This window comes from Ranitomeya imitator, chromosome 1 (assembly GCF_032444005.1).
Source record: "Ranitomeya imitator isolate aRanImi1 chromosome 1, aRanImi1.pri, whole genome shotgun sequence".
NCBI lineage: Eukaryota > Metazoa > Chordata > Amphibia > Anura > Dendrobatidae > Ranitomeya > Ranitomeya imitator.
In genome coordinates this window covers 107,520,552-107,537,485 of record NC_091282.1, presented here as the reverse complement: position 1 = coordinate 107,537,485, position 16,934 = coordinate 107,520,552, and the positions used below count along the sequence as shown (strand labels likewise).

The following is a 16,934-nucleotide window of genomic DNA, read 5'->3' as shown; positions in this document are numbered from 1 at the left end:
ATCATTCCTGTATGTATTTGGTTGGGACAGTCATTCTGCGCTAACAGACTCCCTTTAACGTGTAAGCAATTTTGTCAAAAAAATATAGCAAATGCTGATTGGTTCCTCCTAACAAATGATACATCAACTTTTACAGGGGAAACAATAGGAATTTACTACAAAAAAGTAGAACTTGGGGTTTGTTCAGATGAGCGTACTCTTTCACGCGAATTAATGTTGGGTAACACGCTGACTACCATTAGGACTGTTCAGATGACAAGTTTTTACAGGGTCCGATTGTTCGTATGGACCAAAAGATTGAAGAATGCACGATTCTCTTCCGTATTTTGAATGAGACTCACCCATTTCGGTCAATGGGTGCGAAGGGAGGAAAAAAAAAAAAAAAGATTCCTCATAGTAAACTAAAATGTATTTGATTATTTACATTTTAAATGATGCATATAATTACAGATGGCATACAAATGTAAAAAAAAGGACATATTGATGGCACAAGGCTGAAACTCTACCAATTTCTCCATACACATCTCGTCCTATACTCCATAAGGCAGGTTTCCCACATCCATGTTTGAACGGTTGGAGTACAGAACAATGCCTGGACGGGCCGCGGGGTCTCCGGACTGGCCACGGGGTCTCCGGACTGGCCACTTGTCAGGAGGCCTACAGCCAGTCCATACTTGGACAAATTTGTGAAGCCGGCCTGCGGCATATACACGGCCCTCCACATGAACACCAGTAGTAGTACAGCACATGTTGGGGCTCAGGAGCTTCAGCTATATCTTTATTAAAAGACCCCTTTTTCATAAAAAGAAAAAAAAATTCAGTAGAAAAATAAGTAAGTGTTACCTTAATTTTTTTGGCATCAAAGTTAAAAAGAAGATCACTGTTACAAGTCACGGTGGCCCACGCTCCTGAATGGGAAGATGTTGTACGATCGAATACACAAAAGAGAGCTGGATTTCCTTTTGATGACGATTATGGCTGCACATCCTCTTCTCGTATGCAGACACCATTTCATCTCGCACTCGAGATTTCGCTCCCACTATACATTTAACTCATGTTAGATCAAACAATTCAGGATTTCAAACGGCTCATATAGTGCCAATTCAGCAACCTCGCCGAGAAAACTCTTAAACATCAGCTTTCTGACTTCCGTAACAGGAGCCCAAGGGAGGACGGTCTGGCTGCTTCTAATTGCTGGTTTTCCAGCACAAGATCACATTTTTTAATATAGAGAGATAGTTATACAGCTCCCATTCAAGGCGAACAAAAGCATTTCTTACTGACAGCTATAGTCAGGTCTATCATGGATAATTTATTTAAAAAAAAAAAAAAAAGTCATCCGCTGTACAGGCAGGTGTGCCGCCAATATCCCCATGCTCCGTGCCATGTAAAAGCCAACAGCTGATGAGAACACACATATATATATATATATATATATATATATATATATATATATATATATATATATATATATATATATATATATATATAACGCCGAAATACTACAATATTCAGAAAAGAAAAACCTACGCCCCACTTATATAAGTGCACACTCATCCTAGCAGATCATAAAAAGTCTAGTTACCGCAACAATATATAAAATGCAATTACTAGTGCATTGCTAAAAGAAAAAAAAAATCTATATGAAACATCTGTTGTATCCAATTTTTGGACTGATCCCATGATCATATAAAAAGTTTACTTCCTCTCAAAAACAAGTGGAAGAACAGATGCATTTATCCTTAATAACGCTGAAAACAATGTATTCCCCTGATTCACAAGAATGATTTAAAAGGCGATAATACCGATTCCAGCTAGAGGAAGCAGGAACATGTTCGCACCGTGGGGATCAAAACGTATTTTTCAACATCAAAATTCAAGGAACACGTAGTTATGGATTAATAAACATGCGCATCCGCATTCAGACTAGTATTAAACGGGTTGTCTAGGAATTTGATATTCATGGTTTTTTCCAGGATAAGTCATCAATATCAAGATCAGTGGGGGGTCCGACAACTGGCAAACCACCAATCAGTTGTTTTAAAAGGGGGGGGGGGGGGGGACTGCAATAATTGAGAACAGCCATTACACAATGTACAGCGCTGTGTAATTTCACTGGACCGCCAAACCGCTGTGGCGTTTACATTTCAGGCAGAACCCGTCAGAAAAAAAGTGCCCACCCACCAATAAAACAAACAACGTTGCACATAAATGTTGTAACGGTGCTTTCCCGAAGAGTCTTTGCCTGGGAAAACTCGGCGGGTGCTTTAACATGATTTTCAAAGCCTTAAGAGGTTTTTCATAGAATGTTAAGAGTTGGAAGGGACCTCAAGGGTCATAGTGTCCAACCCCCTGCTCAATGCAGGAGTCACTAAACCTTCTCAGGCAAATGTCTGTCCAGCCTCGGTCTAAAGACTTCCATTGAAGGAGAACTCACCACCTCTCGTGTCAGCCTGTCCCACTCATTGATTACCCTAACTGTCAAAACGTTTTTTCTACTATCTACGTATCTTCTGTCTTTCAATTTTATTCCATTGCTTCTCAGGTTTCCATGTAATTTCACCCCTTTCTTTTATTTTAGGTGCTACGAGGTTACAGCAGTCACTCCATGATAATGGTGGAGGAGAAGGAGGAGAGGAGACGTCCTGGAATCCACCAGTGGGATGGAGACGTAGCGGAGGATCGACGGGTGAATCTCTGCTGTTTATTATTTTCAAAGCACTCAATAAACCTAAAATAAAAGAACGGGGTGAAAAGCCCTTTATAGAGATCGTATCACTTGCCATAAATACGGAACTTGTTTATCTAGTATAAAGAATAATATCTTCCTGTAATTGCTTATATTTTTGTTTCTCTCAGTTCTTGGGACATGGCTCCCTCTCCCATGTGCATAAATTTTTCAGTTTAGCCAAGAGGGCGTGGTCCTCAAGAAGTGAACGATAAAGTGTTATAGACCAAGCGCCTTGGCTAAAAAGACTAGATTTAGATGATCAGGAGATTAGTCTACAGTAGTCCTTCTTTACTGATCAAGTCTTCATATAGCCGCTCTCCCCCTTTGTGGCATCGGTGATTGAGCAGGCTTTTGGCTTGTCATATAGACCAATGCTCATCACAGGTAAGAACTCCAGCACAACATCATCTACGCGACCGTTATTAGCATACAGAGATTACCAAGATAATGGACCTGTCTCATTTTATTTATTACACTTACAATGCCACTCAGGTTTTAACAATGCAACTTTCCCAATGCATGAAACGCTCGGCGTGTGATGTGGAAGGCTGGTGATTAGCAGACTATACAATGTGAACACGTTACTGGTGATTGCTTATGTGAGTAATCAGAAGGAGCCCGAGTAAGAAAACACGTTCAAGAAATTGAATTCTATTAAAGAACAGAAGGTGTTAAAACTCCGACTCCTTATATCCAGGCTCAGCCATCCATAGAAGAAATAAACTTAATACACAAGATGACAAAAGTATTAAACGAGCTCTATGGTCAAACATTTGTGGCGTCCTCCTGTGACAGCTAAAGCTTCACTAACCGGTGTCATGAAGTGTGGTTATGACAAGCCGCCCCCACCAAAATCCTTGTGGGATCACCTAAATAAATAAATGATGTCCTGTCGTATAACTTTTGAGCACTTTTCAACATTGCCAAAGGAAAAATTTCCTATTACGTATAAATTTCCTGGTATGAGACAATGAAGGCTGATACTGATCTGTAATAAAGCCTCATTGTCTTAAATACTGAAAACACAACGATAACAGATTTGTTCACCTGCATTGTGTCGTTGTGTTAGGTGGACAACACGGCACTGGTACCATTTTGTGGATTTACACTAGTATAAGTCTAACAATTTACAAACACAAATAATAGAATATAGCCATCATTAAGATTGAGGAATATTTACATACAATATTATATGTATTTTCCAGACCTTAAACTTTGCCGACTTTCCTTCGGGAATGTCCCCAACCTGAGATCAGCAGGTATCAGAGCCCTTACAATTCAAGCAAAACTAACTGATGTGTGTGAGAACTGTATAAAGCTCAAAAAAGGCTCGTCCCAAGAATGGAAGTAATCTCTAGTACTCGGCTAGCTCCAGCTAATATAAAATGAGGGCAGTTGCTTGTACACAACCTCAGCTCCATTCAGGTGAGGCCCTTTAGGGCCACATTCCCAGAAAGTTTATGTGGCCCAGCAGAGAGACCTTCATTGATCAGGAAGTTATCTCCATCACATTTTGCAACTTAAGAATTAAAGGGGCTGCCCAATACTCAAAAAAGCACTGATTGGTCACAGGTATCCTTTGGAGAGCCAGTGCAGACACCGCTAGAAGAGCGTCAGCGCCGAAGATGAATATAACTTACTAGATGGTGGCCCGATTCTAACGCATCGGGTATTCTAGAATATGCATGGCCACGTGGTACATTGCCCAGCAACGTGGTACATTGCCCAGCAACGTGGTACATTGCCCAGCAACGTGGTACATTGCCCAGCAACGTGGTACATTGCCCAGCAACGTGGTACATTGCCCAGCAACGTGGTACATTGCCCAGCAACGTGGTACATTGCCCAGCAACGTGGTACATTGCCCAGCAACGTGGTACATTGCCCAGCAACGTGGTACATTGCCCAGCAACGTGGTACATTGCCCAGCAACGTGGTACATTGCCCAGCAACGTGGTACATTGCCCAGCAACGTGGTACATTGCCCAGCAACGTGGTACATTGCCCAGCAACGTGGTACATTGCCCAGCAACGTGGTACATTGCCCAGCAACGTGGTACATTGCCCAGCAACGTGGTACATTGCCCAGCAACGTGGTACATTGCCCAGCAACGTGGTACATTGCCCAGCAACGTGGTACATTGCCCAGCAACATGGTACATTGCCCAGCAACATGGTACATTGCCCAGCAACATGGTACATTGCCCAGCAACATGGTACATTGCCCAGCAACATGGTACATTGCCCAGCAACATGGTACATTGCCCAGCAACATGGTACATTGCCCAGCAACATGGTACATTGCCCAGCAACATGGTACATTGCCCAGCAACATGGTACATTGCCCAGCAACATGGTACATTGCCCAGCAACATGGTACATTGCCCAGCAACATGGTACATTGCCCAGCAACATGGTACATTGCCCAGCAACATGGTACATTGCCCAGCAACATGGTACATTGCCCAGCAACATGGTACATTGCCCAGCAACATGGTACATTGCCCAGCAACATGGTACATTGCCCAGCAACATGGTACATTGCCCAGCAACATGGTACATTGCCCAGCAACATGGTACATTGCCCAGCAACATGGTACATTGCCCAGCAACATGGTACATTGCCCAGCAACATGGTACATTGCCCAGCAACATGGTACATTGCCCAGCAACATGGTACATTGCCCAGCAACATGGTACATTGCCCAGCAACATGGTACATTGCCCAGCAACATGGTACATTGCCCAGCAACATGGTACATTGCCCAGCAACATGGTACATTGCCCAGCAACATGGTACATTGCCCAGCAACATGGTACATTGCCCAGCAACATGGTACATTGCCCAGCAACATGGTACATTGCCCAGCAACATGGTACATTGCCCAGCAACATGGTACATTGCCCAGCAACATGGTACATTGCCCAGCAACATGGTACATTGCCCAGCAACATGGTACATTGCCCAGCAACATGGTACATTGCCCAGCAACATGGTACATTGCCCAGCAACATGGTACATTGCCCAGCAACATGGTACATTGCCCAGCAACATGGTACATTGCCCAGCAACATGGTACATTGCCCAGCAACATGGTACATTGCCCAGCAACATGGTACATTGCCCAGCAACATGGTACATTGCCCAGCAACATGGTACATTGCCCAGCAACATGGTACATTGCCCAGCAACATGGTACATTGCCCAGCAACATGGTACATTGCCCAGCAACATGGTACATTGCCCAGCAACATGGTACATTGCCCAGCAACATGGTACATTGCCCAGCAACATGGTACATTGCCCAGCAACATGGTACATTGCCCAGCAACATGGTACATTGCCCAGCAACATGGTACATTGCCCAGCAACATGGTACATTGCCCAGCAACATGGTACATTGCCCAGCAACATGGTACATTGCCCAGCAACATGGTACATTGCCCAGCAACCTGGTACATTGCCCAGCAACCTGGTATATTGCCCAGCAACCTGGTATATTGCCCAGCAACCTGGTATATTGCCCAGCAACCTGGTATATTGCCCAGCAACCTGGTATATTGCCCAGCAACCTGGTATATTGCCCAGCAACCTGGTATATTGCCCAGCAACCTGGTATATTGCCCAGCAACCTGGTATATTGCCCAGCAACCTGGTATATTGCCCAGCAACCTGGTATATTGCCCAGCAACCTGGTATATTGCCCAGCAACCTGGTATATTGCCCAGCAACCTGGTATATTGCCCAGCAACCTGGTATATTGCCCAGCAACCTGGTATATTGCCCAGCAACCTGGTATATTGCCCAGCAACCTGGTATATTGCCCAGCAACCTGGTATATTGCCCAGCAACCTGGTATATTGCCCAGCAACCTGGTATATTGCCCAGCAACCTGGTATATTGCCCAGCAACCTGGTATATTGCCCAGCAACCTGGTATATTGCCCAGCAACCTGGTATATTGCCCAGCAACCTGGTATATTGCCCAGCAACCTGGTATATTGCCCAGCAACCTGGTATATTGCCCAGCAACCTGGTATATTGCCCAGCAACCTGGTATATTGCCCAGCAACCTGGTATATTGCCCAGCAACCTGGTATATTGCCCAGCAACCTGGTATATTGCCCAGCAACATGGTATATTGCCCAGCAACATGGTATATTGCCCAGCAACATGGTATATTGCCCAGCAACATGGTATATTGCCCAGCAACATGGTATATTGCCCAGCAACATGGTATATTGCCCAGCAACATGGTATATTGCCCAGCAACATGGTATATTGCCCAGCAACATGGTATATTGCCCAGCAACATGGTATATTGCCCAGCAACATGGTATATTGCCCAGCAACATGGTATATTGCCCAGCAACATGGTATATTGCCCAGCAACATGGTATATTGCCCAGCAACATGGTATATTGCCCAGCAACATGGTATATTGCCCAGCAACATGGTATATTGCCCAGCAACATGGTATATTGCCCAGCAACATGGTATATTGCCCAGCAACATGGTATATTGCCCAGCAACATGGTATATTGCCCAGCAACATGGTATATTGCCCAGCAACATGGTATATTGCCCAGCAACATGGTATATTGCCCAGCAACATGGTATATTGCCCAGCAACATGGTATATTGCCCAGCAACATGGTATATTGCCCAGCAACGTGGTATATTGCCCAGCAACGTGGTATATTGCCCAGCAACGTGGTATATTGCCCAGCAACGTGGTATATTGCCCAGCAACGTGGTATATTGCCCAGCAACGTGGTATATTGCCCAGCAACGTGGTATAAAGCACAGCCCATGTAGTATATTGCCCAGCAACATGGTATATTGCCCAGCAACATGGTATATTGCCCAGCAACATGGTATATTGCCCAGCAACATGGTATATTGCCCAGCAACATGGTATATTGCCCAGTCACGTAGTAAAAAGCACAGCCCATGTACTATATTGCACAGCCCATGTAGTATATAGAAATGTGGGCATCATATCCCTGTTAAAAAAAAAAAATAAATAAATTTAAAAAAATAGTTATATACTCACCCTCCGGAGCTCCCGGATCCAAGCGAAGCGGTTACAGACGCTGAGTCCTCGCGCGCTCCGGTCTGAAGAGCGCATTGCGGTCTCGCGAGATGATGACGTAGCGGTCTCGTGAGACCGCTACGTCATCATCTCGCGAGATCGCAGCATGGACCGGTTACCGAAGCGTCGCGAGCGAGAAAGGCCCGTTGTGGATCCGAGGGGCCGATGGACGGTGAGTATATAACGATTTTTTATTTTTTTTATTATTTTTAACATTATATCTTTTTACTATTGATGCCGCATAGGCAGCATCAATAGTAAAACGTTGGTCACACAAGGTTAATAGCAGCGTTAACCGAGTGCGTTACACCGCGGCATAGCGCGGTCGGTTAACGCTGCCATTAACCCTGTGTGAGCGGTGACCAGAGGGGAGTATGGCGGGGGCACTGACTGCAGGGAGGAAGGAGCAGCCATGTTGCCGCCAGACTGTGCCCGTCGCTGATTTGTCGTGGCTGTTTTGCCGCGACCAATCAGCGACTTGGATTTCCATGATAGGCAGAGGCCGCAACCAATGAATATCTGTGACAGACAGAAACACGGAAGTGACCCTTAGATAATTATATAGTAGATTATTTAACAGGGGGGAAATGTAGGGACTCAGAAAGGGTGGTCCGAGTAATGTGCAACCACTATGAAGATCTGTATTCTACCTACTTTCCCTTTAAAGCATTGCTTAGACCTCATTCAGACGGCAGTGTTTTTTTTTCACGTACTTGAATGGTACAAGTCTCATTAATGTTTTGGATCTGAGTTTTATCTGTGTTTGGTCACTTTTTACCATCAGTGTTTTTTATGTATGGATAAATATCCTTTGCAGTGTTAATCATGGACATCTGCCACTGATTTTCACAGACTCAGACTTGTACAGATTATTTAGTCTAGAAAAAAGACGACTGAGGGGTGATCTAATAACCATGTATAAGTATATAAGGGGACAATACAAATATCTCGCTGAGGATCTGTTTATACCAAGGAAGGTGACGGGCACAAGGGGGCATTCTTTGCGTCTTGAGGAGAGAAGGTTTTTCCACCAACATAGAAGAGGATTCTTTACTGTTAGGGCAGTGAGAATCTGGAATTGCTTGCCTGAGGAGGTGGTGATGGCGAACTCAGTCGAGGGGTTCAAGAGAGGCCTGGATGTCTTCCTGGAGCAGAACAATATTGTATCATACAATTATTAGGTTCTGTAGAAGGACTTAGATCTGGGGATTTATTATGATGGAATATAGGCTGAACTGGATGGACAAATGTCTTTTTTCGGCCTTACTAACTATGTTACTATGTTACTTTTCATCTGTGAAATCTGTGGAGGGACATGTAACTAAACAGCCCTCATTGACTATAATAGTTAAGGTACCTTCACACTAAACGACGCTGCAGCGATCCAGACAACGATCCGGATTGCTGCAGCGTCGCTGTTTGGTCGCTGGAGAGCTGTCACACAGACCGCTTTCCAGCGACCAACGATGCCGGTAACCAGGGTAAACATCGGGTTATTAAGCGCAGGGCCGCACTTAGTAACCCGATGTTTACCCTGGTTACCATCCTAAAAGTAAAAAAAACAAACGCTACATACTTACCTACCGCTGTCTGTCCCCGGCGCTCTGCTTCTCTGCTCTGGCTGTGAGCGCCGGGCATCCGCAAAGCAGAGCGGTGACGTCACCGCTCTGCTTTCCGGCCGCTGTGCTCACAGCCAGTACAGGAGGAGTGCAGAGAAGCACAGCGCCGGGGACAGACAGCGGAAGGTAAGTATGTAGTGGTTGTTTTTTTAACTTTTACGATGGTAACCAGGGTAAACATCGGGTTACTAAGCGCGGCCCTGCGCTTAGTAACCCGATGTTTACCCTGGTTACCAGCGAAGACATCGCTGAATCGGTGTCACACACGCCGATTCAGCGATGTCAGCGGGAGAGCCAGCGACCAAAGAAAGTTCTGGCCTTCTAGCCCCGACCAACGACATCACAGCAGGATTCTGATCGCTGCTGCCTGTCAAACTAAACGATATCGCTAGCGAGGACGCTGCAACGTCACGGATTGCTAGCGATATCGTTTAGTGTGACGGTACCTTTACACGTGCCATCTCTCTGAAAATCAGATATCTTAATGAGGGCTATTACATGTTCCAAATAACAAGATTCTGTCGGGATGTCCCCTAGGATTTGCCCCAGTGTTCTCTGACAAGCCATCATTGGTGCACTGCATGGAATCTTTGCTAGAACTCCAAAAAGAAAAAAAAAAAAGAAAAAAAAAAACAAACAAAACAAAACTACATTATAAAAACCTTTGCTATAATCGTATTTGAAAGGTCTCTGTGTTAATTGAAGTACATGGCCTGGGCTAGCAATGTACAATATTATTTAATGTCTTAGGGGGGTTTATTTATTAATTTCTTTCTTTTTTTTTTATTCATTTTATTATTTCATGTTTTAAAATAAGTCAATAAAGAAAAAATATATGTTAACCGAGGTGCCGGAAAATGTTTTTTCCCCTTGGATTTTACGTAAGCTTGAAATCAAGTAAGTCAATAGCACACAATGGCTAGTACATATTGGGGGGGTGGGGGGTGAAAAGACAAGAGCAGAGCTAGTTTAACCTTAAAAAAAAAAAAAAAAAACACAGAAAAAAAATAGTGGCTGATGCGTTGGGGTTATTTGTGTGTGAAGGAGACAGTCAAAGCTGTAAAGAATAGTGAATTCTGAATTCTATTACCAACTTATGTGGGAAGTTTTCTTAACCTGAAAGTAACATTTGCCAAGGTTACAAGAAGTCCCACAAATAGATTCCTACATTTCGGAATCAGATAAGGGGGGAAAAAAAAAGCCCATGGAGATCAATTTCATATAAGCAGATTCAAGTAGGGAGACCCAATTTTCAGTTCGGTTTGAGCTGCAGAAGTCAGATCTACTTATATTCTGGATGTTCTAACAAATTAGAGGCTTCATTTACGGAGCTTGGAGAGCGAGGATTTCGGAGGTGAGGCAATCATGAGGCGTGAAATTATCATTGGCGATATGAGGATATTTCACTTTACAGAAATGAAGACAGACATCAGAACATGAAGAAATAAAGCCAAAGTAAACTGAATCCAGCCCGGTGTTCACTGGGTGTCCTGCTGATGGATGGGTCACTAATCAAAAGACACAAGTTCATTTATGGAAGACGCTTGGTAATATTTGCATTAATAAAATGGAGAATATCATGGATGATCTCTCTCCATCATGACTAATCAGTTGTGTTCCTCAGGCAGACACACTTGTCTATATTATCATGAGTTTGTTTGAACAGTGGTCCTGGTATCTCACAATGGGTGAGGGACCTGGCAATCATCTCTATACTGACATGCTCTATCAAAAATTACAAAGTGGTGTCCATGATCTGGGACCTCTATAGCCGCTTAACCACCGAAACGCAGTGGTCAACTTCTGACAGCGGTATTTTGGTGGGGAGATCCCACTAAGTCATCCATAACCCCTGCGATGTCATTGCAGGGTGCTGATGGGCTTGCAAAAAACTCCCATTTACTACCATTTTGGTACTCCGGTGAAACCCAGCACAAGGTTTGGCTTCAGGATTCAGTGCAGCACTGTGGTACATAGAACAATCACACAGTCGCAGGTTCAAGCCTCCTAAGGAGACCAAAAAATAAATAAAATATGCAGCCTTCAATTGAAAGCTGTTACACCATTATTCTGGTATAAAAAGCTTTGAAAAGTCACATCATTTTGGTTCAAGTGAAGGCATTACTAATATTATGTGACTAGGCGTTCTCACGCCATTTTCGCCCACAAAGACGATGGAGTTATTAAGTTCTCCATCTTCTCCACATTCGTATTGTAATTTTCTCACACGAGAAACTTGGATCACACTCAGATGAAACTCTGACAGAAGTCATAATCAGTCTCATGAAAGAATATATGACCATATATATCACCATCTACACTTCTGGGAAGCCCTGGGGATATACTTCACCTGTGGGAAGGTACACCATCTAGCCGCCATTCCATCACCCCAGCGGACCCCTAAGCAGCGTCGGTCACCCTGACCGAATACCACAGGTGGCGTCACGAACACTACCGTTATCTACAAACTCTACCCTTATATTGGGCGCCCCTCATAGGGCCACGGTCCGGGTTGAGCCACCGTGACAGCCCAGCCGAGGGAACTGAAGGACCTGGTACCGAGTACCCCATTGCCCTTACGTTGGGGCGATCCACAAGTAATGGGACCAAAATTGTCTGTGCAACTTGTCTGTGACTTTGTCGTACAACTATTTTGGAACTGCGATTTGGCTGTAAAAAGTTTCATGTGACTTGCATTGATGTCAGACACGACTGTTCCCACAGACTTGCGACCACCACAGTTAGGCTAAGGCGACACGTGACTGAAGTGCCCCGTTCCGACTCTGGATTTAGCAATTTCCTATGTTGTTGCATTGCAACCTACTGTGACACAGAAATGTAGTGTTGGACTTTCTATCCAAGTTGCACGTGACTTACTTGCCATAGACTTCAATGTGGGACGCATGCAACTTTTCAAAGATTTGTCTTTTTTTTTTTTTTTTTGTTCTTTTAGGCTGGGACCACAGTTTGCGCAGTCTAAGAACACTCTAAGCAGGTGAATGGGGTCGTATCATGACCAGCAGGGTACCGTTACTAACAAGTCTCCAAAAGTCAGAACCAGATGGATCCTTGTGACTTGCTTGGCACAGTGGATTGATTTTAACCATTAAATGTAAGCTGCAGTCCCCCGAATTGCATACAACTCAATGTATTTCTTTGGACTGCAGCTAAATAGTTAAACATCAGCAGTGCTATAAAAAGTTGCAGTGTAGTCGAGGCCTAAATCTGTACAAAAATGTATTTCTGCGGCATCATCTGATCTCCCGATTTCTGTTGAACAGTATTCACATTAGCGGAGCAACCTAAGGTAATCAAAGTATGGTCCAGCCCCACTGCAGGGGGTCCGCAGGGTGCAGCTGTCTAGAGACCGCAGTTCTGCCTATTCCTGCCATTTTATACCAGTGCACAACATGGAAGGTGATAAATAATCGTTCTCTCGTCCAGTAAATCTTAAGATCTGTCAAAATTTATAGAAAAGAAAAACTTTCTTCCAACATTTTGAAAGTAATGAATTAATATTTTATAAGTTTCCATTTTTCTTCATCCCGGCTGCTCGGAAAGGTCACTTTTTTTTGCACTGGAGACTGAGCAGATGGATGTGAATCCCGTCCGCCATCACGGAGAACATTTATGCGCCTTGACAAAGGCATTTATCAAAGTCATGGAACACAACGCTTTCTCACCTGGGGTCACATCGGCTGAAATTCTATTTCATGTTTTACAGCGCGGTGAGACAGGGACGGAATAACTTACACATCACAAATCACAACACAGAAGCCGGATCTGCGGCCTCGTCACTCAGGACCCATTACTGCACTAATCTAGTGTAATGAGCAGCTGGCAGCGCCACATTGCTCCGTATACCCGGCGTCGCCTCGCTGTCACACCGAGGTGGGGTTATCCCAATCTGCACCCCTAATCAACATGGACTGGAATGGAGGACGGCGCCACGCTCCACCAGGTGTACGGCTGGACAACATGGCAAGCAATGGCCACCGTCAACACTCCACGGTCAGGGTGTACGACGCACAGTGACAAAATATCACTTGGGGACCACAGGAGCCACGGTCACACAAAGGTGGAAAATCAGTGAGAACATGTGGAGCTCCCAGGTCCAGATCACGGTGTACATGGCACGAGCACAGCACAATGCCACGCACACGAGCTGCCATGCAGAGATTTACCTTGGCACAAACACCGGCCAGACAACACTCACGTCGCTGATCACTGCCGGTATTACAGGGCCTCCACGTGTGGGTATATATGTATACAGACGGACACAGAACCCGAGGCGTGCGAGGGTCACATTACACAGCGAGGTCTATAAGGGAAAGAGACTGGTGACCGACTGCAGTGTGTACAGCGCTGCAGAATATGTTGGAGATACATATACACACACATAGGACCTTAGACATATCTGGGCACATCACATGCAAACATAATCATATATATATGGTGAATACATTAAGATTTGGAAATTAGATTGCAAGCTCGGTAGGGGACAAACATCGACAACAGTGCACTGTGGAGGTGCCATGAAAATACATTACACATATACACAGGTGCACATATGTGATAGATACACACACAATGTGTATACTAGTCTCTAGATAATGTATAGATACACACACGTACATTAAGAACATACACATAAGTATACACAGTATGTACATTAACACTACACTATATACACACTATATACATAGATGCACAATACAAAAATAGTACATACACATATACATACACATATAGTACATACACAGATACACATTATATACACAGTACATACACACATAGTATATACACAGATACACATTATATACACAGTACATACACACATAGTATATACACACGCACAGTACATACATACACATAGTATATACACATTACACACATAGTAACACATTACATACACACACACACTACATACACACATAGTATATACACAGTACATACACACACTACATACACACATAGTATATACACAGTACATACACACACTACATACACACATAGTAACACATTACACATACACACACTACATACACACATAGTAACACATTACACATACACAGTACATACACACAGTACATACATACACACAGTACATACATACACAGTATATACACACTCAGTACATACACACACTACATACATACACACAGTACATACACACAGTACATACACACACACAGTACATACACACACTACATACACACATAGTATATACACAGTACATACACACACTACATACACACATAGTAACACATTACACATACACACACTACATACACACATAGTAACACATTACACATACACAGTACATACACACAGTACATACATACACACAGTACATACATACACACAGTACATACATACACAGTATATACACACTCAGTACATACACACAGTACATACATACACAGTACATACACACAGTACATACATACACACAGTACATACACACACACAGTACATACATACACAGTATATACACACTCAGTACATACACACACTACATACACACACAGTACACACACACAGTACACACACACAGCCCACGGGGCAGCGCTCACCTCCTCGTCCGCCTCGTCCTGCTCCCCCGCGCACTGCCGTCCTGTCTCCCCTCCACGTCTCCTCGCCTCCTCCAGTGTGAGGTGTGGACCCTCGGAGTCGCAGTCGGTGCTGCTCCCCCCACTAGTCGCCTTCATCTCTCCCTCTGACAGGGTCTGCGATCCGGAGGAGGAAAGTGATGAAGAGGAGGAGGTGTCCGCTCCCTCGGAAACTTTGCCGTCCATCTCCCCGCAGTGTGCGCTTCCTGGGCTGAGGCGTCAGCAGGTGCCGGCATAGGCTATGTCTGAGGGCTGAGTGCCGGCGCCCCGTCCCCCAGCTCCATGCCCGGGAGATGCGTACAGCGGCTCCCACCTTTCTGTCTCTGCAAAACCACAACTGGACGCCGCCGCTCCACCTCTCCCAGCGTGCGGGGAACCCGCTCCAACCCGCGGCTCCTGCAGCCAATGAGCACGGCACCTGGGGGCGGTGCGAGCAACAAGTCTCAGAGGGAACGGAGCAGCACCTGAGCGGCAGGTGAGGGAGGGAGAGCCGGCAGGGAGGTGGCACTGCTACAGGTGAGGGAGGGAGAGCCGGCAGGGAGGTGGCACTGCTGCAGGTGAGGGAGGGAGAGCCGGCAGGGAGGTGGCACTGCTGCAGGTGAGGGAGGGAGGAAGTAAGAGCCGGGCAGGGAGGTGGCACTGCTACAGGTGAGGGAGGGAGGGAGAGCCGGGCAGGGAGGTGGCACTGCTGCAGGTGAGGGAGGGAGGGAGTAAGAGCCGGGCAGGGAGGTGGCACTGCTACAGGTGAGGGAGGGAGGGAGAGCCGGGCAGGGAGGTGGCACTGCTACAGGTGAGGGAGAGCCGGCAGGGAGGTGGCACTGCTGCAGGTGAGGGAGGGAGGGAGTAAGAGCCGGGCAGGGAGGTGGCACTGCTACAGGTGAGGGAGGGAGGGAGAGCCGGGCAGGGAGGTGGCACTGCTACAGGTGAGGGAGGGAGAGCCGGGCAGGGAGGTGGCACTGCTACAGGTCAGGGAGGGAGAGCCGGGCAGGGAGGTGGCACTGCTACAGGTGAGGAAGGGAGAGCCGGGCAGGGAGGTGGCACTGCTGCAGGTGAGGGAGGGAGAGCCGGGCTGGGAGCTGGCACTGCTACAGGTGAGGGAGGGAGAGCCGGGCAGGGAGGTGGCAATGCTACAGGTGAGGGAGGTGGCACTACTACAGGTGAGGAAGGGAGAGCCGAGCAGGGAGATGGCACTGCTGCTAGTGTGGAAGGGAGAGTCGGGCAGGGAGGTGGCACTGCTACAGGTGAGGGAGGGAGAGCTGGGCAGGGAGGTGGCACTGCTACAGGTGAGGGAGGGAGAGCCGGGCAGGGAGGTGGCACTGCTACAGGTGAGGAAGGGAGAGCCAGGCAGGGAGATGGCACTGCTGCTAGTGTGGAAGGGAGAGCCGGGCAGGGAGGTGGCACTGCTGCAGGTGAGGAAGGGAGAGCCAGGCAGGGAGGTGGCACTGCTACAGGTGAGGGAGGGAGAGCCGGGCAGGGAGATGGCACTGCTGCTAGTGTGGAAGGGAGAGTCGGGCAGGGAGGTGGCACTGCTGCAGGTGAGGAAGGGAGAGCCAGGCAGGGAGATGGCACTGCTGCTAGTGTGGAAGGGAGACCCGGGCAGGGAGGTGGCACTGCTACAGGGGAGGAAGGGAGAGCCGGGCAGGGAGGTGGCACTGCTATAGGTGAGGAAGGGAGAGCCGGGCAGGGGGGTGGCACTGCTACAGGTGAGGAAGAGAGAGCCGGTCAAGGAGGTGGCACTGCTGCAGGTGAGGAAGGGAGAGCCGGGCAGGGAGGTGGCACTGCTGCAGGTGTGGAAGGGAGAGTCGGGCAAGGAGGTGGCACTGCTGCAGGTGAGGAAGGGAGAGCCGGCCAGGGAGATGGCACTGCTGCTAGTGTGG

At 46.4% G+C, this 16,934-nt stretch overlaps 1 protein-coding gene across 2 annotated transcripts in view; it reads right to left on the bottom strand.

Annotated features, from left to right (window-relative positions):
• The window catches only part of MAST4 (microtubule associated serine/threonine kinase family member 4), a 716,609-nt gene extending 701,213 nt beyond the window's left edge, over nt 1-15,396 (bottom strand). For both annotated transcript variants that reach the window (XM_069749605.1, XM_069749612.1), the window contains exon 1: nt 15,022-15,396. In XM_069749605.1, coding sequence (XP_069605706.1) covers nt 15,022-15,243 — 222 coding nt within the window. In that variant the 5' untranslated portion in view covers nt 15,244-15,396. The remainder of the gene's footprint in view (nt 1-15,021) is intronic.
• Between the last annotated feature and the right edge of the window lie 1,538 nt (nt 15,397-16,934).